Below are 25,044 nucleotides of genomic sequence, written 5' to 3'. Positions count from 1 at the left end.
GAGCATATATTACTTTCCTGGTTCGCTCCCGATGTTGGTTTTATGCCCACCCCTTTTCAATCTGCCCATGTCTGAGATGCACAGTGCAGGCGTACAATCATGAGCAGCTTACGACACTCAGTGAACACTGGGTGCCTCTGCATGCTCTAGCAACATACTGCTCAGCTGAAGGGAAGGGATTCTTGCTGTCTCTCTCTGCTCTAAGCATCACCTAACAAGCAAAGCGAACAAAGAATGGGAAATAAAGCGACCCTTAGCCGGTCAGTGAATGAATGGTAACCTCTCTCTGGAGTAAAGGTTGTGCCGGTCAATGGTCGTTGCAAATGACGGACATTAAACAGATTGACAAATCCTGTGGAGTCGTTAGTAAAGAGTTTGGAGTTTTTTTCACGCCACAGTGTTAACTGCAGAGGAAAGGACAGAGGGAGAAGGAGAAGATCAAGCTCATGTACATAGTTCTGAAACTTGCAGGTCCTAGGAGGCAGCTCAAAAGCTAGCTGGACAAGCCTTTCGCTCGTTGAGCAGAAGCGAAGTGAGACATTGTGAGCTTGCCAGCCTTGCACAACATTGAAAGGGACTGAATTTGTAGCACAGAGGGGTCTTTTTTAGCTCTGCATATAATTAGTCCAAACACAAAGGAAGCAACTGAATGGAGGTTGTCACTCTCTGGAAAAGGGTGGGTAAGACACTTTTTAATTAAATTCTTTCATGAAGAAAGATTTTTTTTTTCCTTTGCTGCAGCATTTAACATGAACAAAATCACTATCATTTTACCTTTGAATGTCTGTGAACTTTAATGCTGCACAGCTCCTGCATGCTGTAAAGTGAAATATTTGCCTCTGTGTTTGTTCTGTTTGCTGTTTTGCTTTGGTTTTCGGGCTTTGTTTCGTTGGTTTGCTTTTTTTTTTTCCCCCCTTAAATAAAATATGATGTAGAATTTGAAAAGATTCAATGGACATTCTCAAGCATATTTGGAAATATTCTTGCTAATGGATTTCCTTCTTATTGGTCTCTGTTTAAACTGGCTGCTGAGGAAGCCCCCGGGGTTGATATTGTGTACGCTGGGTATCTTTTCTAAAATGCTTCCAGCTGTGAATAGTGGGTGTCCACAGCTCTGTCGGTGTGAGGGCAGGCTTTTGTACTGTGAATCACTGAATCTTACAGAGATGCCTCGCAACCTGTCGGGCATGATGGGCTTGTCTCTGCGGTACAACAGCCTTTCAGAGCTGCATGATGGACAGTTCACAGGGTTAATGCAGCTCACGTGGCTCTATCTGGATCACAATCACATTTGCTCAGTGGAGGGGAATGCCTTTCAAAAATTGCGGCGAGTTAAAGAGCTCACCCTGAGTTCCAACAAAATAACCCAACTGCCCAACACCACTTTCCGCCCCATGCCAAACTTGCGCAGTGTGGATTTATCTTACAACAACCTACAGTCTTTGGAGCCCGACCTGTTCCACGGGCTGAGGAAACTGACAACTTTGCACATGCGGTCGAACGCCATCAAGTTCGTGCCGGTGAGAATCTTTCAGGACTGTCGCAGCCTGAAGTTTCTGGACATAGGATACAATCAGTTAAAGAGCCTGGCTCGAAACTCTTTTGCGGGCTTGTTCAAACTCACTGAGCTGCACCTCGAGCACAATGACTTGGTGAAAGTGAATTTAGCCCATTTTCCCAGGCTCATCTCCCTGCACTCTCTCTGCTTGAGAAGGAATAAAGTTACCATCGTAGTAAACACCTTGGACTGGATATGGCAACTGGAAAAGATGGATCTCTCCGGCAACGAAATCGAATACATCGAACCTCACGTTTTCGAAAGTGTACCTCATCTCAAATCCCTGCAGCTGGACTCCAACCGGCTGACCTACATCGACTCCCGGGTCCTGGACTCCTGGAAGTCCCTCACTAGCATCAGCCTCTCCGCCAACGCCTGGGATTGCAGCCGGAACGTCTGCGCCCTGGCCTCCTGGCTGAGCAACTTCCAGGGTCGCTACGACAGCAACCTGCTCTGTGCCACCCCCGAGTACGCGCAGGGCGAGGATGTTTTGGACGCCGTGTACGCCTTCCACCTGTGCGAAGACGCAGACCCCACGAGCGCCAACACCTTCTCCCCGGTGACCAACAACAGCGACCAGACGCTCGGCTACGGCTCCGCCACCGCCACCTACGACGTGCCGGACAGCGGCGAGGACCGGACCACGTACGCCGTCACCATCACCATGCCCGGCGAGAACTCCGAGAACGCCGTGCAGATTCACAAGGTGGTGACGGGCACCATGGCACTGATTTTTTCCTTCCTCATCGTGGTTTTGGTGTTGTACGTCTCCTGGAAGTGCTTTCCAGCCGGCTTAAGGCAACTAAGACAGTGCTTTGTCACACAGCGCAGGAAGCAGAAGCAGAAACAGACCATGCACCAAATGGCTGCCATGTCAGCCCAGGAGTATTATGTTGATTACAAACCCAACCACATTGAGGGAGCCCTGGTGATCATTAATGAGTATGGATCTTGTTCCTGTCACCAGCAGCCAGCGAGGGAATGCGAGGTGTGATTTTCCTTGTGGGATTTAAACAGTGTGCAACCAAATAACAGCGTGCAGGCAGACAGTGGCACGGGGTGGGGGGGGTTGCTGGGCTTTGCTGGTGGTTTCTGATGTGCACCTCTGCCCAAATTGTTAAGAGGGGCTGTCCCAGAGACTTGATATTTTAGCTTTATCGTGTCTTAAAAACCTTCAGGACAGCCAATCTTAAGGTTTCATATGCTAATACTCCCTTTGAAGATCTGTCAATATTCAGGAATCTGAGAGTGTAAAAAGGTACCAATTATTGATCTTTTGTAAACTAAAAAAAAAACTGTTTAAAATAAAACAAAATAGCATTTACAGTTTTTACAGACTGGTGTATATTACATGAATGGTTCCCTGTATACAAAATGCAACAGTTTAACCTCTTTTTCTCTTCATGCTGAGTGTTGAAATGAAAGTTGAGGAGCAAAGAAGCCACATAAAAGAGAAAGCTTAAAATTACCCATTGTAATTAGCACACATTCACGTCCATCATGTTGCTGAAGATATGAAGCATGACACTGGAATTCTATTTTTGTTAATGTGCTACCTGTAACTGGATGCCAGTACAACAAGGAGCCAGTGCACCTCAGAAAGGCTAAAGTTTTGACCCTGTCCCTGGGACAGGATTTCTGAGGGTTTTTTAAGTACAGCTCACTTGTTAGTTGCTGCAAGATCCATAAAAACAGCATCAGAACCCTTAGAAGTATTTTGTATCAAAACTGATCATACTGCAAAGACTCCCTAAAAAAAAAACAACCAACAAAACCCCAAATGAGTGAAACACTGCCAAAATGTGCTCATCAGAAATATAAAAAAGACCAAAAACCCCACTAAATTTAAGGGCTTTTAATAGCTTTTCCCACTTTTATGCTTGTTTTGAGCTATGCCAAGAGCATAGCTCTTGTTCTGTGCCCTGTGGTGCCATGGTGAACGGGGAAGAGCAAAAGCTATTTGGGTCTCAGTGATGAAACCTGTGTGTCTGAAGAGCAAAACCACCGTCAGGGGAAGATAGAGAGGTATTAGATCCTACTTCTGGGTCCTGTAGTAAACTGCTGGCAAAGCCCAGCTCATGTCCCTCCCTTCCACCGCCAGCCTTCACTAACAAAACAACCCTAAAAATCTCTGCAGAGGCTGAAAGCAGATGAACCCTCCTTACTAATGAGTGATAAATGGAATTGATGGATATAAAGCAGTGATTTCACAATGTAGAATCACGCAGCTGTTTTATCTGACTGCCCTTAAATAAAGGCTTCCTTTCTTTGTATTTTGGATTTTTCATTCCAGTATGTGAACAACTTGATCCTTTCACCAACTCCCCTCGTACTAATTGACGGTGAGGGAGTTTTGTAACACCAGGCAGAGCATCTTGAAATTTTCTTCCTACGGCACTACATGGGAATAAAATGTTATGGATAATGAACTGGGTGACATTTCTATGCTCTGTACATGCTTCTCTATCCTCAGGTTACCACCAATAGAGGAACAATTGCAAAATCTTACATGTATTTTAATGTAACACAGGGGTTTTTTTCCCTTTTTTATAGCATCGAAGTGCCACCTACTCTTACAAGGCTACAGCAGGCTTATAAAGCAGAAAATAGGCACAGAATAAATCACTTGTTTTCCTGCACAGCAGGTTTTAGCCATTAACTTTGAGTGTAAAGAGTGACTTCTATATTTTTTTCTGACTGATACTATTTTGAGGAGTCAGAATTTATTTTCATCTATTTGATGCATCTCATCTTCTGTAATATTAAATATGGCAAGAGCCTTTTAATCAAAATTTTTATTCAGTGAGACTATAATATCATCTGTGAAAGCAATGAGATTATGTACTGGGAGAGGACTGTTTCATAGAGAATTTAATGAAAATCAGCTGCTTTTTCACTAAAGCCACTGAAAATTCCCCCACAGTTTCAAACAAGCCAGCACTGTTAAAACCAGGCTTTTCTCTCTTTAAACAAATGCACATTTCTCTTCCTGTGCCTCAAACCCAGAAGGGCCTGATCCATCCTGAAACTCCCAAGTGACCTGAGGGGTTGAGTGTCCACATACAAACCTAACAGGGAGGACAGTGAGAAGGTACAGACCCCCTTGTCTTTTGGGTTGCCTGATCACGTCTAAGGCAAAAAATATTTGCCTAAATACATGCTAACTCAGGGCCAAGCTATATTTATTTTCCCCATTAAACCCTTCTCTGAAATCAGTAGGGAATTTAACTGTGAAAAATTGGCTCTCCAACTTTGGACTAGGCTATATGTTCCTCAAATCCACAAGGCAGCACCGCAGCCAGCAGAGCTGATTACAACTAGTTGCCAGGATGCTTCCAAAAAAATCAACTAAGATCATTAAAATATTGTCTGCATATGGCAAAATATATACATATATATATAAACTGGCTTTATTTCTATAATGACCCCCTGCTGCTATAAAGAAATGTATTAGTGCAGTCATGGCTTTGCCCCCTGTAAATCTACGACAAGACTGATACCAACAAACAATCATCCCGTGGTTGTATTTCAGTGTATTTTTAGCATATTTGTGGGTTGTATTTGAAACACACGAGTGATTGCACCCCTCTGGAGTTGTTCCTGCTGCTTATTGGTGTTAGCAACCTCCAGCCACGTTTGCAAAGACGTGAGCAGTCCTGCCTTTGGAATTTATTCACCTCTGTGCTTCATGCATCTTGCACTGACAGCTCAAGTAAACTGAGCAGAGCGTTTTCCTTTAGAGGTGCAGTGATTTCCTAAGTGGGAGCTGATTTCGGTGTTGCCTGTTGCCATTTCTCCTGAAGAGAGGTGATGACCACCAATGACTTGCCACCCTGAGCAGGATGATGGATGGATCCGCCACGTGGAGCACAGCCCTTATTAAAGGATTTGTTTCAAAATCTTCATGCAGAAATCTTTTCTGAGGGTAATCTCTTCTAGAGACAACCTCCTAGTGGTCCCCAGAGGACATCTGCAGATCCTGACACCCTCTGAATATTCACCGGTGAAAAGAGGGGTATCACTGCTGTTACCTGGCAGTACCACAGGGTGCCCACATCTAATCTGAAAGTTTACATGAAATATATGTGGGTAATAAAGAAATAAAAGAGTCAGTATGTCATTTCAATCTAGCTATTGCAAATCCAGTTATTCATCCTGCTCCAGGCTATTTCCATTGGTATATATGGGAGTTATTATATTTGTACTGCATTTATGGCAACTGCAGGGACAAATTTGCCCTAACTCTTTCTTCCAAATTTTGTGTTCAACAGCTGTCCAGAGATAAGTCATTCCCTCTCTTTGATGCCCTTATTCTGGCAATATTAAATGGCTCCAAATTCAAAAGGAATAAAAAAAGATGCTTTTGGGGTTAGTTGTGACAGTTTTGTCCAAGAGATGCTTGGGGAATATCAAAGGAAGGAAAATATTTTCAATACTCCCTTTCTAATGCTCTACTTAATAGGACTAATCTCCCTTCTATAACGAGGTAATTAGCATTCTTTTCTTTATATTTAACTGTCTTTTTAAATACAAGACAGGGTGAAAGGCAAACAAAAGAACTACCTTTTTTGAGGTTGGTTAACAGTACCAGTGTTATAGATCTCTAACATGCAATCTCTTGCTGCTGACATCAATACCCACTCACAGTGCACCCAGTGCTGAAGGAACTGTTGCTGTGTATGCTCTGAATGTATATAAGGGATGATTTATTTTCCTTTCTGTCTTTTTCTTTTCTTTCTTTCTGTACTACTTAAAAAAAAAATTAATTATATGAAACCACAGAATCAATGCTAATGTACCACATTCTGTTTCTGCCCTGAAAATATAAAATACAAAGATATTCTGTGTTAAAGCTGCAAATTCCCTCCTTTGCCATGCTGTCTGGGTACTGCAGGGGGTCAGACCAAGGGATGCCCCCTCCCTCTGTGGTCACAGCAATAGCTGAAGATGCAGCCCCTAGTTCAGAGCTGCCTTGCAAACCTGTGCCAGAGAAAGACCATTAACCATACCTAAGGATATTTTTGTATGCTTTAATATATTCTGTATATGTTTTTATGGCTAAGGCATCGAGGGGTAGTTGAAACGAGTCTGTTTGATCATTTTCTTCGGTTCTGATAAAAAAAAAAAAAAAACAACTCATTTGCTATTCAGATGGACTAAATTTGTTCCTTGTGTGTGTCTCATTCTGCATTAAAAGCAAAAGGACTCCTTGAATCCCTCTCCCTTCCCCCCCAGCTTCTCCAATGGTATTCAGAGTGGCAACTAAGGAGTATTTAATGAGGAAGCTTATTTCTAATGCTATAACAGTAATAGCAGTAATAATAACGAAATTAAAAGGAGACAAAAGATAAGAGAAAAGATTGGAGTAATGACAACTAAATCAGGATGTTACTGGATTCCTTTGCCTTTTCTTTTTTTAAAGATGGTTAATCTAAAGAACTAGCACAGATGAAAAACCAAGACTGAGGGTGGGTGGAGAAAGCAGTTTTTAAAACTGTGCAAGCAGGAATGAAACAGCTTCTGCAAAGGAGGGTACAACACTAAATAGCTTCATTCAGCAGGAGAGAGAATAGGGAAGGGTGAAGGGATGGGATGAAAGGGAAGATGAGAACTGTTGAGGAGGCAAGGGGACCACTGTGCACACATGGGAAATGAGACTTTTCAGTGCCTTCCCCTCCCACGTTAGGACTGTGGCAAGGACAACAGCAGAGATGTAAGAAGGATACCCGGTATCTCCTCTCTCCCTTTCCAAAGTCCCAGTCACACACACTCTCTCATCACAGAGGCACAGACAGACATGCTTCCCCAAACACACGTGCCCACGGCCCCGTCATTTCCTCCACCACCTCCCTGTTCCCTGGGAGCACAATGTCCCCCTCATCCATCACTGTGTTTGCTGAACTCCAGCACTGTGCCTCTGCCACTGATTTTTTTTGGCTGGATTTCTTAGCTATCCAAGCCACAGTTCACCACAGGTTTTCTAAAAAAAAAAAAACAAACAGACTTTTCTACCCAAAATCTCTCTTTTTTTTTTTTGTTTGTTTTGTTTTTTAAGAAACCCTCATCTAGAGAGATGGGTGATCTCCAGCTATCACAGATTCTCCTGCTGATTATATCTACACTCATATTCAGCTTTCATGTTCACAGATATTATGACAAACAGATCTGAGATATTTTTGCTGTGTTCAATTTCCCATTATGCACCAAGGTTATGCTTTTCCTTGACCTGCTCAACCCAGTCTAATATTAACAAATTGAGCATTTACACGGGTTCCTTTCCAAGCATGTAGTTGATTAGGAATTTAGGAAATGTTGGTGATTTAAAGATTAACCTTTCATATAATTACTGACATAAACCAGCGCTATTAAAGTATTAGAAACAACTATTCAGAGCATATTCTCCATTAAAAAAAAAAACACAAAACCACCAAAAAAACAAATCACATTTTGAGCCATGCGAAAGACTTTCCATACCAGCCAATTTTTACTTTTTTTTTTTTTTAACAGCAGAAAAACCTGGTGAAAGGAAAGGAGTAAGCACAGCCTACCTCTAAAGTTATGTAGAGGAAAGCAAAGCTATAAAAATAATACAGAAACCAAGCAACAGTCTTCTGCTGGCAAGACACAGCTTGTAATTGGGTGGGTGGCTGTGAAGAGCCGAGATGAATGCTGCAGAGCACTGTAATTTTATTGCACTGTGTCTGCTCTGAAGTGCACATATTTGCAATGGAATCTGTATTTCCCTGAGAACAGGGCAATTGTTTTTTGTTATAAAGATAACGTCACTTGTTGGCATTCAATTCAGACACAATTCTTCAGCCTTTAAAGCAATTACTGTTCTTATTCGCCTTTGCTGGGGGGGATAGTTGGAGGAAACAGTCAAATGGAACAGGCTGCACTGAAAGGAGTTTGAGCCTAAAGTCCCAGGTTTACGTTACAAGAGAAGAAACCCAGTTTTAAAATAAACAGCAGCTTTCCACCTTTTCCTCCATTTCTACTCTTCCTAAAAATCCAAATATGTAACATCACTCCTAGAAGTCAGAGAGTGGCTAAAGGATAACATTATGAGCATCTGTGCTTGGCAAACAGCACTTACTATTCTGCTAAGGCACTTTTATTTTAAATCACTTCACTGCTCTCATGTTCTTCACATCCTCACCAGACACAGTAACTACCACCAGGAAGATGTCTTTCAGCACGGGTGCTATGGGAACGTGACCAATTCCCTTCCATTTCTGAGCTAACAAAGACTCAATCTGAGATTTCAAAGGTGATAGGTAAGTAGAAAAATCTAGTTCGTCGCTGAATTATCATTTTTAGCACAGCAGACTTCTCTGGCTGACATGCCCAGGCACTAAACCCAGTTGTTCTTTTATTATCAACTTTATTCTGGCCCTTTTTGCTGACGTGCCTGTCCCCTGATCACAAAACAGAGCATGGTACCAGAGAGAGGGCTAAAAATTGTATTTTCAGTAAAGTCTCAATGTAAAAAAATATGCATGGACACATCAAATTGATTTAAGGGCTGATCTAGTGAAGGTAATGCAGCTTCTCTACACAAATCTCCCTATAGTAGCACACCTCTGTACCCTAGTGGTTACAGTAAGGTATAAGCAAACATCCTCTGATAGCTGGGGGACTCCAACTGAAAACAGATTTCTGAACACCTTTTAAAATATACACTTTCTAATTTTTATCCCTTCTCACCCATTCTCCCATCTCTCATTCCCAGAACCTCACAGGCAGGGTGAATCAAAAGCAAGAGGGGGAGGAAGAAGAGGAAAACCCTGAAAAGCCCAAACTAGGCTGCAAGAACAGTCCACAGCTACTGAATTCCAGAGGTTTTGGTTCTTTTCACAACTGTCAGCCCTTTGAAACACATCTGCTATCAACACTCTTTGCAAGATGAGAGGCAAAGTGAGTTCCCAGGAGTAAACCTGGATCTTTCTCCATGGTTCAGTGCCTGTCTGACAGCCTGACTTGCTAAGAGAGCCTGGTAAATATTAAAGAATGTTAATAATAATGAGATAAACCACCTGGGGATTTTTCCCACCTCTTTTTTTTTTTTTTTTGAACTTGGCTCCATACTAAAGTTTATCTTGACAGAATCTGATCCAGATTATTTCCCAAAGCAATTTTTTCAACAGCAAACAGAAATCTGTGGCTGCTGCTAAAAGGTTTGCTAAAGAGGCCACTGCATGTCAAATGTTTACCTTAATTTCATGTAAATGTCACTCCATATTGGACATCCTGTGTTTCTTTACCAGCATATGCAGCTGCCTCCACCTTCAAAATCCTTCCCCTTGTACCTCAGCTACCTTTACAAACAGCCCAGAACCTGCTGCTCCTGTCAGATCAAATTCCCAAACAACAACTAGATGTCATGAATTTATTATGTAATTGATGTACTCTAATAAATTGAATGTGAATCCTATGGCCTGAAAGACAAAGAAATCATGGAGACAATAAAGGAGTAGAAGGAATGCATCTGACATACTCTCTATGGGGAAAAAAACCCACAAAACAAAAAACACTGTGTGGGACAGTGCTGGAGGAGCTTGAAGAAGGTGAAGGGCACAGAGTATCAGCCGAAAAAAAAGGTGAATTACATTTTTCATCAGCTGAAAAAAAGGTGAATTACATAGCAGGAAGTCACTGCTAAAAAGCAAAGCGAAAAATGGTAAAGGGGACAGTGCCCATAACAGATTAATCAGCAAGACTTGAGTGATAAACAACACAGGAGAACCTCAATAAGGGTTAACAAAGCTCTGTGGTGATACTTGATGACAAAATGAGTACATACAAACATGTATTTGCACTGAGAAAACAGCAATCCATGAAGTCACATGGAACTAAACTCTGGGCTTATTCATTCCTCTGTCCATCTTTGCTCTGTCATGATTGGTATATTTTTAATTTTTTTTTTTTTTTACTTATTTATTGCTGATATGCACAGAATTGGGCCCACAGAGATTGTGCTTTTACTTTATGGGAAATATGCTAAAACAATAGTTGTTTTTTCAATGGGAGGCACTTCTAGCCTGAAGTAAACCTTATTGTATTGGTTTTGTGTATCTATTTCCCTGATTTCAGAAACTGCTAGGGATTACATTAGGTTATTCTAGCTATTGGAATGAATACCTTCCCAAAAAGTTCCCTGAATTAGTTTTATAAAGTTACACTGAGTCTCTTTCCTAATAAAAAAAGAGTTGAAAACTTTTTCCCCCTGGTTATCTTTTCCCATTATGCAGGATACTCCAGCCCCAATCTGTCATTTTTCATTAGCAAAGGAGTCAAGCTATGTCTGTTAATGAACAGTCTTAATGAGGATTTGGTGAATAAGCCCTGGAAAATCAAACTCCAAACAAATACTAAAATCTACCTCAGATCTATTGTTTGCAGGTAATAGAAATTGGGAAATGAAAGAGAGTTTAAAGCAATAGGGCATTTAAAACAACAAATAGGGTCAACCCAATGGTGTTTATCAAGAAATTAAAAAAATCATGGAATCACAGAATGTTATGGGCTAGAAAAGACCTTAAAGCCCATCTCATTCCACCCCCATGCCATTGGCAGGGACACCTTCCACTAGAAGAATTTGCTCAAGGCCTTATCCAGCCTGGCCTCGAACACTTCCAGGGATGGAGGGGCAGCCACAGCTCCTCTGGGCAACTTATTCCAGTATCTCACTATCCATAACTAACTATAACTAAAAATAACTAAAATATACTGTAGTTCTCCTAGTTTAGAGCTGAGCAGAGCTGATCATAATAGACTGATAAGTCTTATCTCAGTAGTTGTTAATTTAATTTTGAGATTTATTAAGGTCTGTAATACCAGACAATAGGGATAAATTGATGGGTTTTCTGTAGAGTAGCATCATGCTTCTGTAATCAGCTGCACTCCTGAACTTTTGGACTAGCATAATAGTATTAACACGGTGCTATAAAGAACAGGCAATCTCATATTTGGACTTTTAAACAGCTTTTGACAAAATGCCTTTTAGATATTTCCGTTTCCCATAAATAAGACAAGCTCCATGGTCATAGAAAACTAGATAAGCACATAAAAATTCAGTGGTCTTTTACTGAATACAATAAAAAAAAATGGAGCATAGTGTGGTCCCAAGGCCAGGGCTGCTGAATCATCCCAGCTATGATCAGGAAATAGATGGCATTTTGCAATGAGAGATTATTTATATAGTGAAAAGTAATGAAAGTCATGAGGATATGCAAAGGGACTTCCAAAGGCTGAAGTTTATATAAACTCTGATGGACGAAATTCTGAATTGTCTAATACAAAGCAAAAGACAAAGTATAAGGAAAACTGTTCATCTGTGCCCTGATGATACAAGTTAGAGGCAACAACTGGACAACTGTCTTCCTGGGTATTGCATTAAAATCTCTGCTCAGTGTGCAGAGAGGAAAAAGAAAAAGGTTGAAAAAAGAAAAGTGGAATAACATCTCAAACGTACACAGAACGGAACAGCTCTCAAGAAATTAAATAGCTTGATATAAATCACTACTATGTCTTCAGCTGGAAAATCCTGTTAAGTTAGGAAAGGATCTAAGTGCTAGATAAGGATAAACTACTGACAGGCAAAAGGATGAATGATTCAGGGAAGCATGTAAGTGAGGAGAGAGGCAAAGAAACCGGACCTACAACTGCAGCACGAGAACAAAACGTGGATCCACCCCCCCCTCTAGTGGCCAGTCCACACAGGGCTACTGCAAAAAATAATCCAAATCACTGGCAGTTGACTTTAAAACAAGCACACACAGGTCTTTTTTTTATTCCCCTTTCAGTTTTATGTCGCTTCCTAGTGTATTATTATTTCCTTTCCTCATTAAACTGCCTGCTGTATTCCTATGTTGTTTCTTGTCATCACTTAATGCTGAAGTTGCTGTACAGGACAAGAATTTTTTTTGTGCAGTGCTTTTACTGGCCTGCAAGAAGAGGATACGGAGTGTGACAGGGGCCCATGCACATTCTAGCATCAGGAATAATCATAAATTAAAAAAACAAGCTTTGGAACTCATTGCAAAAGACATCACTGATGCAAAAAATAGGCATTGGAAAAAGGAACAGTTGTACAGAAATGGGAACACAGAACTAATTTGGTACATGGATCCCTAAAACTTTTTAGATTAAAAAATATTATTTTTCACGAACAGCATCTGGGACAAGGCATACCATGCAGTGGAAATGGTCTTTTTTATTTCCTAGTCATGGACCAGTCACTGAATTTCAGTGTTTCCAATCAACCTGCCCAGCTACAGTCACCTGCAGAAACCTGGGCCAGGAGAACCCTTCACATCCCCGTGTTCTGAATACACACAAGTTCTTCTTGGCCACTAACTCCTTCTTGTCTTCTGTAGGAAGTTTGCTAAAACTGGAAGAATCCCCATTTTTACCAATTTCTCTGAATAATTCAATATTACAAACCATTTCCTGTTACTACCTTTTAACAATCCTACCCTAGAACCTTTTGGGGACTGAAGAGGTGAGATGCTGAGCGGGGGGGGCACTGAGAGGTGCTGCTGAGGACTGAGCAGGAGCTGTGCTCTGTTTCTGGCTGGGATAACACCAAACACTTGGTTAGGACTGGATGTTTTGTTTAAGTTCTGTTTTCTACCAAGAAGAAAAAAAAACAAACAAACAAACCTGGTGGCTTGAAACAGAAGTGAACATCCTTTGGTTGCAATTCCAGGGAGTCTACTACATCTTTAAGCTTAAAAATTCCAGTGTACCAGGCTGTGGTTGTAGGGCAGATATAAAGTAGCAAGGCAGTAAATTTATCTCTTGTAAAAATCTTTCCATCACTTCAATCTCTGCTTCAAATGCCATCTTTACTACTATTTTTTAAGATATGGGTTAATTTATGTATCTAATATACCCTTATTATCTAATATAACCCTTTCTACAAGTGATTTGCTAAGAAATTACAATGTGTTTCTATTTGAGGCTTGTAACACACTATGCACTTTTGTATGCATTTTAATAATTAAAGCAGGGTTACTGCCCTTCTGTAGATTATTCTGAAATTACCTGTTGACTATCTAAGATGGTGCCTTGTTGTACTTTACAGTGGCTTAGATGGAGTTCAGAGCTTGCACTCTTATTTTAATAATTAATTTGTTAAATCGAAACTAAAGAAGACCACCACAAACAAGGCACAGTTTGAATTCTCACACTTTAAATTAAAAAAAAAATAAATAAAAAATTTCAACATATCTTAATAATTTTACAGAGTTAAAAAAAAGCTAGAGGCAGCAGATTATTCAAATTATTCGTATAGAATGATGTTTGCAATTTGCTTTTCCATTACTAAATGGATTCATCACTGGCCACAGCCAGGGGAAGTCTGACAGTCTATCCCTTACTGAGGCAGTGCCAGACAACTCTTTTCTTCATCATGCCCACTGTCAAGAGAGTTTTAAGAATAAGAGCATAAGGAACTGTACAGACAACTTCAAAAAAGTAACAAAAGACACTTGAGCACTGTGGAGATGGGCATGAGTATCAGGGAAAGCTTACAGGGAAACCTGTAGGAAGCTGATTCTCTGCTCACTACAGAGAGAAATCCAGACTGATCCACCAAGGACATCTATTTTTCCATCAGCACTTACAGAGAATCGTATACATATTTCTGACAATTACAGAAGGCATTATAAGCGAGAGATCTGGAGTATTTGGCTGAGCACCTCACACTGGGTGGGAATTTTGTACCTACTGGTTGATGCAATAATACACTTAGTTTTGTATAAGAAATTCATATTTTCATCCACACAGCTTCTCAATCTTACCCTGTCAAATATTTTTTGCCTATATTCCTCCTCACAGTAGACAAAAAGTAAACCCTGATTTTTAGATGAAGAGCCAAAAGTTTCTACATGTTGAAGAAAAGGGGTTTCTTCAGAATGACAGTTGAGTTTAATCTGTGATTTTCCTTGACTGCCATTATTGGGGTAAATTAAGTGTCAGGTTGCAGACTAATTCATCCTTTATTAATTAACAGTATCAACTTTTCTCTTTTCATTATAGATAACACATTTTACAGGGTACCAGAAGCAGTTTTCTATTACTGAAATTATCTCAAAGGCTCTTCTCAAATATCTGCCATAATTTTAAAAAAAAAAAAGAAACCAAACCCAAAAAACAGAAAACATTCAATCATAATTTTAATGATAGATCATTTCTCCCTTCACTAAAATGAAATCTTAAAAGCCATTTAATTAAACTGAATGATAACTGAATGACTTCAACCATGCAAAGAATTAAAACTAAGGCTGCTCTCTGCCCAGAGACACTAAAATGTGTCATGACAATTATTTACCACAAGGAAGGAAACCTTAACAGAGCATATTATTCTGAGCAGGCTTTTCATATTCGTAAATAATAACTTACTCATAGCTTCATTTATTTGCATTTTCAAGCACAAAGTTTTACCTGTGTCTTTCTGTAACACTCAGGGCGACAAGAAGTTGTGAAGTGACCACATGCTCTGAACATCAGCAAAGGGTAAAACCTCAAAGCAAGGTTCTCTTTGATACTCTCACGGCTTTTATTAAAAAAAAAAAAATTAAAAAGACTAAATTTCATGCTTAAGTCTCCTGGTGAGCCTGAGAAACCACTCCCCCTCTGTCATTAAACCAGCCCTGCCCCAGCTGCAGCTTTACAGTATAGACCATGTTCACCTGGACACATAAAGACTGTTTGCAACCATCTTCAACATGCACTTGGAGCAATTTATTTTGCTTTTTAAACAGAGCACCTGTTTGCCCCCACCTCACAAGTTTTATCTGACCTATAGCTAACCTTGTGTGAGTTAGTTTTGCCCTTCCAGGAGTTAAAAGGAGAAAGTTTCTTTACATAGCAAATATGATTTGCTAAGTCTGTGCTCTGTGTGTTCTGTGCTTGCAGAGGATTAAAGAAGAAATTTTATCACGGAAAGAATAGGAAAATAGATTTGCAGATGTAGCAATCTTGTAAAGCCCAGACTGCAGAAAAACATTCGCGCTACCATCAGGAAGGAAAAATCATTTCCCAAATTGTCCCAAGCCTCTTCCTACAGAGATTAAAAGGACAATGATGCACCTCCTACGTGACTCCTTTCAGCTGCTTGTGAGAACAGGGCAGCTCCAGTTCCATTCCTGTGATTAGGCTCAGGATTATTTCACGCCTCTCTCTGGGTTCCTATATTTGTCAGTGTTAGGCATTTTTTGCAAGGTGAACACAAGTTATTTTATTCAGAGGTGTGAGGAAAAAAAAAGAACTGGTCCTTGATGCATTAGTCAGGTTTCCATCACTACGAAGGAAAGCATCAATTGGGATGAAAACTCTAGAAATCACTTTTTTTTTTTTTTTACATTCTTGCCAACTACATAATTACGCCCCAAATGATTTTGTGCCAGGTGGTTTGGCTAACAGATGGAATGGTGTATTTGTTCACTCTTCACAAACCAACCTCCTTTCAAAAACTGTGAGCCAGAAGTATCTAAATTATTGACTGACAGTTACAAATGCCTAATAATTAATTTAACTCTAGCTACAAATTGCAGTGAGTCCTGTGAGCACTATAGAAAATATCTGATACTGTCTTTACAGTAACATTTTTAAATCATGGCAGATAAAAATATTGGTGTGAAATGATGCACTGCAGACAAAAGAGCTCTGGTATGAAGCATTTTAGGAATGTTTAAAGCAGGATACATTACACAAAAGGCATTGATGGGCTTGAGAGATGGACCCCTGAGAACCTCAGGAAGTTCAACAAGGCCAAAGAAAAGGTCCTGCACCTGAGTCAGGGCAATCCCAAGCACAAGTACAGGCTAAGGGCAGAATGGATCAAGAGCCTGGGGAGAAGGACTTGGGAGTGCTGGTGGACAAGAAGCTCAACACACCCCCTGTGTCCTGGGCTGCTCCCACAGCGTGGGCAGCAGGGGAGGGGGGGATTCTGCCCCTCTGCCACCTCAAGTGAGATTCCACCTGCAGAGCTGCTCCAGCCCTGGGGTCCCCAACACAGGAAGGATGTGGAGCTGTTGGAGCGAGTCCAGAAGAGGCACCAAGACGATCAGAGGGATGGAGCAGCTCTGCTGCGAGGAAAGGCTGAGAGAGTTGGAATTCTTCACCCTGGAGAAGAAAAGGCTCCAGGTTGACCACCTTAAGCACCTTCCAGTATGTAAAGGGGGTCCAAGAGAGCTGGAGAGGGACTATTCACAAGATCTTAGAGTGACAGGACAAGGGGGAATAGATTCAAACTGACAAAGGGCAGGGTTAGGTTAGATATCAGGAAGAAATTCTTCCCTGTGAGGGTGGTGAGGTCCTGGCACAGGTTGCCCAGAGAAGCTGTGGCTGCCTCTGGATCCCTGGAAATGTCCAAGGCCAGGTTGGATGGGGCTTGGAGAACCTGGTCTGGTAGAAGGTGTCCCTGTCCACAGCAGGGGGTTGGAACAAGATGGTTTTTAAGGTCTCTTCCAACCCAAACCATTCCATGATAAAAATTGTTCCTAAAAGATTATTTTTCACAATCCCAAATCACCAAAGGCTTAGTAAAACAAACTAGGGGTTGTGAGCAGTCCTAACAAATGCAGTCAGGCTCAGAAGATTCCTCCCAGACAACATATACTCTGTATAACCACCATTAACACAGACAGTAAATCCAGCATGGTCCAAAGGTGCTGGACTTTGAGCACACATGCAGATTAAACTGTGCTGAGGATGCAGGGCAGGCATTTCAAATTCATGAATAGCACATGTCATCAGTCATTTTCAAGCAGGAAACAGGCTGGATTTTCTGCTCCTGTGCTGTGAAGGTACAAGACCTCTACAGCAGAGCTGACCCTCCCCCATTAAACACTTCCCTAAACATCTACAAACATCACCAATTTCCCTGCTCATGTAATGACCCCCATCATAATCCCACAAAGCTGAGGGGAACAACAGATTTGTTTCCCACCCAACCCTTCTATGGGAAAATAGTAATTAATTTAAGAAAAAAAAAAAAAACAAACAGAAAATTAGAAAAGCTTTTTGTCATAGTATATTAATATCCCTACTTCTGCTATTACAGAGCTGTGCCAGAAACACTGATTTAACAGGCACTGCAAAAGTAATTACCATGCAAATAATATTAGCCAGCAATTTATTATTTTTTTAGTAAAGTCCTTGTTTTGGCTAGCAGACCACAGTAACAGATTCCAATAAAACTGAGTAATTGAAAGAAATTGCAAGTGTCTAAATAGCTGTGACACCAAACATATGAAGCAACAGTTCTCAGCCTGGCCTTTTGGTCCGCTTGTGATTTCAAATATGGACAACCTGGGGAGCCAACAAAGGAATAGCCTACACAGCAAAAAGAGAGCACTGAAGAGAAAGAGAGATACTCAGTAAAAGTCTCTTTTACTGGTGACATTAGCAAAAGGACAATGGAGAATAACATAGAGTGGTTTAAGCCACTTAAGAAATAGCATTCCTGCCTCAAATCCTCCTGTCGCCCCTGGTTTTCTTCATAAGAAACACATTATTTGGAGTAAGTCTGTCATTTTTTAAGCAATATACATTCATCTGTATATAGCACAGGACTGGAAACTTGCTTAGATTCACTGAAATGTTAAGCTTCATGTTCAGCTTTAGAAGTTGTCAGTCGATGCTCTTGCCTTGAACTGATCAGAGGAAATATGATTTTACTTTAAATCACCTAATTTTTGTGTTCTTCATGTGACTACCAGAAAATGAATCAAGTTGCTTAACTCACACCAGAGTGCTGTTACATTCACAAAATAAGGGAAACTGCATATTAAAAGATGTAAAATATTTAATTCCCATACAAAACAGCTACTGACAGCTGTGTACTCAGAGACATAATAACAAGAGTTAAATGATGCCTCCTAGGAAATTTGGGACCAGAAAACATGTCATAGTCAAGTCTGTCATCCCTGGAAAGACCTTTGAATATCATCATATATGCACGCACTTCATAAGCAGGGCCAGCAGAAGCCAGAAAGGTCACTGGAAATGACCATAAAAATGCCAACAGCAAAACAGACAAACAATTTTTTACACAAATCTTTCTGACTATTTCAGACAGTGAAAACCTCATCATGATTGTAGCACTCAGTTCACTACAGGACTCAATCAAGAAGCAAGGTAAGGGTATTGGGAAGCTCCTATGTTGTGTAATGTTTATGAACAAGCTCAGAGCCTGTTACTGAATCCATCTTAACGTAAGTGAACAAACAAAAATACATAGAAAAGGACATGCCTTCTTTGAAATAATCTTTTACAGTCTTTATATCTCTAATAATCTTAATGATCTTAATTATTATTAATCTCTTAATTATCTTAACCTTATCTTACAAGATACCTCTACTGACTTGATAATTGAACTAATAATTTAGTATTTTGCCATCGAAATCTGCCTCATTTCCTCATCAGTTCATCAGGAGAATGGCAGCTGACATCACAAAATCAGGCAGGAACACATTTGGCATTTGCCACAAACCTATATTGAGATACACAGTCTTGACTCTCCAGCTTTGCCAAGGAGTGGGAGTATTCACAGGCGAAGATCCCAGTTTTAGACACAGGAGTTTTAAATACAGTATTGGTGGTTAATAAAGCACTAACTCCCTACACCTAATACTCCTAATTTAATGCTCAGCGTCAGAGCTTGTATGTATTTTCACAAACTGGTGCATCATATTGCTGGACTGATTCTGTCACTGTTGTTTCAGACATGATATTTTTTGGTGTAGCACTCAGTGCCATTAGCGTTGCTGTTTCCATCTAAAATAAACAGCAGGACGTCTCCCTGCCCAAACAGGGATCAACTGCTGTGTTATCCCAGGGAATGGAGGTTGGCCTAGAAAAGCTGTGGCAATAAAGCCTGAAATCACAATATCTGCAGGTGAATTGATTCCACTCCTCACCACAGGAGCCTCGGAGGAAGCCAAGCTAATTGTGCATATCACAATGTGCTCAGTCACAATCCTCCTGTTCCGTGCAGGTTTTCTGAGCCAACAGGTTATTTCTAGACCTGTCCTGAGAAGCTGGTAGCTCAGCTCAGTTAATTTCAAAGCCTGGTTCTATCACAGGGATTTAAAAGATTGACTTTTACTCCAGTACCACGGAGAAACCACAACTCCTGTGGTTACACAGCTTCTTCCCTTCGCCTCGCTCTGCAGATGGAGCTTGGCTCTGATGATGCTGATTAAACTGGAGCACGTCTGGATGGATCCTGAGAAAGCTTTTTTTTTTTTTTTTTTTGTCTTAGACACATCACTATATCAAGGGCTTGCTTAATTCTCATACCAATCTTTAATTCTCACCTATCAATACAGAGCTCCTAAATAACCTTGCGGCCTCATTTCACTGTCAGTGGAAACTTCTGTTAGTGCTTGACAGCTAATACAACATAAACACAGATGATTAGACCACTCCCTTAAAACTCTGTGAAAGAGGCTGTTTGTAGGATAAAGAGATTTGAAACTAACGTGTCAATGCCATCAAAAAAGAAAAAAAAATAAAAAGTTCCTGTTTTATTTCTGCCATGGTAACTGCAGGGCTTGATTCTCAGATCACAGTCTGGGTAATCCAGAAGGTTTCCACTCCTCTAGTGATGTTACAGCCTTCATTTTTCTGGAAGCTTCTGCTGAATTTGTGTACTCAGCCTGCTGGCTTCAGATTTTTCAGAGGTAAAGGAAGTTTCTCCAGAATTATGTTAGCAAGGGAGTATCAGCTCATCCCAGATAACTGGAGGATTCTTGGGAGTGTGAAGCCAGGGATACAGACACAACATTTCCTCTACTGCGTGGATAGAAAATGAATGCTCTCCTATTTCAGAGCCAAGAAGGAACAGTCTCGATCCCACAAGGACACAAACATCCCACCAGACAGGACAGCAGCACCAGAGAGGACAGTAGCTTGCTCAAAGTGACTTTGAACAGATACTTCCAGAAACAGCCATAACTTTGGCAGTAAATTCCACTAAAATAACTGAAATCACCTCTAGCAAGGTCCTTTATCTCTGACTGATTGTGCAATACAAGTTTCCCCATCAGGGCTCAGGAACTCTAAATTCACATCCTACTTCAGAGTAATTTCCTCAAGTAGGTAAGTAATGTCATTTGAAAATATAGATTTGCTTAATGTCAGAAAAGAAAAAAGAATTCCTCGTAATAAGGTACTGCCACCATCACCTCAAATGGTTGACTTCAAGCTAATTGAGCACTTTCAATCTAGGTTGGTCTCACCAGCCAGCAGAAGAGCATCAGATGATATTCATGGGATAAGGAACTCTATTCTAGACAAACGTGGCTCTGAAAAATGACTCAAGGTTTTCAAGTCTTTTGCAAGGGAAACTGTTCTCATCCTCTACGTCTAAGCAGGGTAAAATAAGAAGTAATCAGCTCAAATTGCAACAAAAGAGATTTGGATTCCATATTAGAAAGTATTTTCTAACTGTAAATACAGTTCAGCACAGAAGATGAAATAATTTTTCTTTGTGCCCAGAATTTTGGCATTTTAGTCCTTTATTGCAACTGAACTCTTCCAAATGACTGTCCGCATTATATTGCTTTTTTAGAGACATTTTGCATTTCACTATGAAAAATTAAGACCTTCTTCACTTACTGCCATCCCATATATTTTCTTAATTTAAACTTACCTACACACACAAATATCAAAGTGAAATATATACATCTGTGTGTGTGTGTGTACATTCACAAGTTTTTGACAGCGCGCAAACCGACACGCAACGAAATCATCAAGCTGGATTAAGGGAATCGTCAGGGAACATCAAACCTTTACACTGAAGCTGGAGTGCAGAAATCCCTACGCTTGGATCCTGAGGTGTGAAATTCCTGGGTGGCCACCAGCCCTGGAGCAGGTCCGTGGGCAGCTGCAGCGAGAATCTCGCGGCAGGGTCAGATCTGGAAGGTGGCGTCACTCGGAGAAGCACAAGCTCACACTTCTCCTCGCCAGTGCATCCACATACTGTCACTAACACACCCTGGACAGACTTAACACCACTTGTCTTCAGGTTAGTGGAAATTCCTGTTGACTTCACAGCACAGGCAGATCAGTGCTTAGTGAATTTTAAAATAAAGTGTAAGTTTGAGACAGAAGCAAGGGCATATGCTGTTAGCTTTATTCTATTTCCATATTGATGCCAATAGATTTTTGGATTTTTAGCTTTTTGTCGATTTTAGAAGTAGCTGTATTATATCCCTCACCCTTTAGCACAGTAGTTTACACATTCCCCAACCCCTATTACCCCATTCCACGATTCCCATATCAATATCCCCTGAATTCCAGCAAAAATGTTTAGTTTCTTGCCAAACTAGGCCCCTTTTGTTTAGAGAACACTTGTATCTTGGCCTGAACAGCAAAAGTACAGTCAAGAACTGGGTGAATACATGCCCCCTGTACCCCAAAGAAGATGAAGATGATGAAGAAGTGGCCCCGAAAAACCCTCAGCCCCAATTCCCAGGGGGTGGGATGGGGATGGACCAGGGCAAAAGCCACAGGGTGGAAACATCTAGGATTGGACAGACAATATTTTAAATTGTAAAATCTGTACAGAGGGGGAGGTACGTGTCTTGTAATCTCATGCCTCAGAGGCACAAATTAAAACCCTTTCCTTATCTCACCTCCAAAACTAAATTGCCTTGGACCTTTTTTCCTCCCTGAATTTTCTTTAGGCTACATTATTTTACACATAACATAAAGGCAGGGTAGGAAAGGGCTGTAAATCCCTGGGTTTATTTTATTAAGCTACTAGTTTATAAATTGGACTATTTCTGATCCCTGCTTTTTTACAGTTGCCTTTTGTTTCAAGAATATTTTTCTTTTAGTTTAAAGAAGAAAGACTGCTAGAAGAAAGAATGGGTATCACTAACTCAGGTTTTTCATACTGAGAGGAAGACTAAAATTTTGACAATTCCAAACGGGTTTGACAACAGGGGTAAAGAACATTTTAATTCAAAGATGTCTTTATACTTTCATTTTCTAAAATATTGCATACAAGTGTATTAAATATTGTTTTTAGCAGCTAAAATGACAGAAAAAAAATAATGGAAAACATTTTAAAAAGCTATTTAGCTCACTTGCCTGGAAAAACTCAAAATCAATTGGATCATTCTTGACAAATGTGGCTATTATCAAAACCCTGCACTGATAAGGATTTTGCAGCAACCTCAGGCAATATCCTTCTGTGCTGAACTCTCTTTACTCCTATTACACTGTCTTTAATTCTAATCTAGACCTTCTCTGCTGCAACGTTATTCCAGAACTACTTCTCCTGTCCAGCAGGAAAATAAAACTTGTTTATTCTATTCCACTTTGCAGCAGCATTTTTCATAGTTCAGGACCTGGAGGAAAAATGGGCGCAATTTTCACTTCTCCAGACAAAACACCAGCTCACTCAGTCTTCTCTCATCAGTTGTACTTTTTCCACGTCTTTGGTCATTATTTTTACTTTCCTTTTCAATCAGACTTCATCTTTCTTAAAGTCTGTACCCTAAATTGACACAGTATTCAGCAAAGGTCTTATGAATGTACTGAGGTAAAATACATCCTGCTTATACCTGGCTGCTCTAGGAACAGATTATGCTGCACTATAACTCACCTACATCCTTTTCTAAAGAATCACTGCACCCTAAATAAGTTGTCTCTCTTTATAGAATGCATATTTTTTTATGTAAAGATATGAGGGAAGAAGATCAAGGAAACATTTAGGATGAGCAGAGAGCTGGAGCACCTCTCCTGGCAGAACATGCTGGGAGAGCTGGGGGTGTTCAGCCCGGAGAAGGCTCCAGGGAGACCTGAGAGCCCCTTCCAGTACCTAAAGGGGTTCCAAGAGAGCTGGAGAGGGACTTGGGACAAGGAATGCAGTAAGAAAACAAGGAGGCATCGCTTTCCACTGCCAGAGGGCAGGGTTAGATGGGATATTGAGAAGAAATTGCCCAGAGAAGCTGTGGCTGCCTCATCCCTGGAAGTGTTAAGGCCAGGTTGGACAGGGCTTGGAGCAACCTGGGCTAGTGGAAGGTGTCCCTGCCCATGGCAGGGGGTTGGAACTGGATGATCTTTGAGGTTTCCTTCAAGCCAAGCCATTCAGTGATTCTATGATTTGGCTTTTTAATGAATAAATATTGAAACTCTGCATATCTGTGCATACCAGTAATAAAAAAAAAAAAATAAAAAGAACTTTTTTTTTTTCTTCTCACTCTAGTCTGTTTTGTTTAATACCTCCATTGCATTCATAAAGTTTAGTTCTGTTAATACTGTGTATACACAAAACTACATCCTTTTAAAGAATTACTTTTCTTTGAGTGAAGTAGCTCATTCATTTAAACTGACCACACAAAAATACACAGGCACAAGCAGAGTTGTTAATTTATATGCCTATTTGAGCCAGTCACTTAACCATTTCCTGAACCAGAGATACACTTTACAGTGACCTAAAACTGGGAATAAGCCTTTCAATATAAAATAATAAATCCTTCCTCTCATAATCTGCAGTTTTGAAATGCACCACATTGGAAACACTTTTAGAAATTATTTGAAGACAGCAAATTTTGTTGCAGAAAACAATTTAGTCATCAGAACAATGATATATTGGACAAGACACTACTAAACAATACTCTTTTTAAAGGACATTGAGAATTTTTTTTCCATATGAAGACAGTGGTTTCATTTTCTTATCCCTCATAGGGAATGGCAGCTCCTGACAGCATTGCAGTGCTTCCTCTGGATGTGGCCCAAGTAAGCTGATATTTGAGAGATGTTACAGAGCTGAGAGGAACTATATTAATTATAATGAAAAGCCAGAGCTGTCTTCAGAATATCTCAAACAGCGTCAGGTAATTTGGTATTGTGTAAAACATGTTAGGGTTAAATTATATCCCAAATATTATTTTAAGCTACAACCTTTGTTGTAATTAATTTTTTAATTAAACCTTTTTAATTAAAAAAATTAAAGCACACAGAAGGAATAGTGTTTTAATGAGAGTATGAATATTCAGATAGGAGATGTGAAAGCTAAAGAGCTTCAGTGACCTGATTCAAAGGCCACTGAAGCAAACAGAAAGATTTCACATATCACAGAATCACACAGTGGTTTGGGCTGGAATGAATCTTAAAAGATCACCCAGTTCCACCATCCTGCCATGGGTAAGGACACGTTCCACTAGCCCAGGTTGCTCCAAGCCCCATCCAACCTGGCCTTGGACACTTCCAGGGATGGGGCAGCCACAGCTTCTCTGGGCAAACTGTGCCAGGGCCTCCCCACCCTCACAGGGAAGAATTCCTTCCCAATATCCCATCTATCCCTGCCCTCTGGCAGTGGGAAGCCATTCCCCCTTGTCCTATCCCTCCAGGGCCTTGTCCAAAGTCCCTCTCCAGCTCCCTTGGAGCCCCTTCAGGCACTGGAAGATGCCTGGATCAACCTGGAGCCTTCTCTTCTCCATGCTGAACACCCTCAGCTC

General features: G+C 40.6%; 2 protein-coding genes across 6 annotated transcripts in view; one reads left to right on the top strand and one right to left on the bottom strand.

The window, feature by feature from the left end:
- CTNNA2 (catenin alpha 2) overlaps nt 1-25,044 on the bottom strand; it is a 502,913-nt gene that overhangs the window by 156,827 nt on the left and 321,042 nt on the right. The window lies entirely within an intron of this gene.
- Nucleotides 84-5,908, top strand: LRRTM1 (leucine rich repeat transmembrane neuronal 1). The gene has a single exon (XM_032686526.1). It carries the CDS (start codon nt 990-992, stop codon nt 2,550-2,552), a length of 1,563 nt encoding a protein of 520 aa, XP_032542417.1. The 5' UTR covers nt 84-989; the 3' UTR covers nt 2,553-5,908.

Source organism: Chiroxiphia lanceolata, chromosome 4 (assembly GCF_009829145.1).
Source record: "Chiroxiphia lanceolata isolate bChiLan1 chromosome 4, bChiLan1.pri, whole genome shotgun sequence".
Taxonomy (NCBI): Eukaryota; Metazoa; Chordata; class Aves; order Passeriformes; family Pipridae; genus Chiroxiphia; species Chiroxiphia lanceolata.
This window is presented reverse-complemented; position numbering and strand designations above follow the sequence as displayed.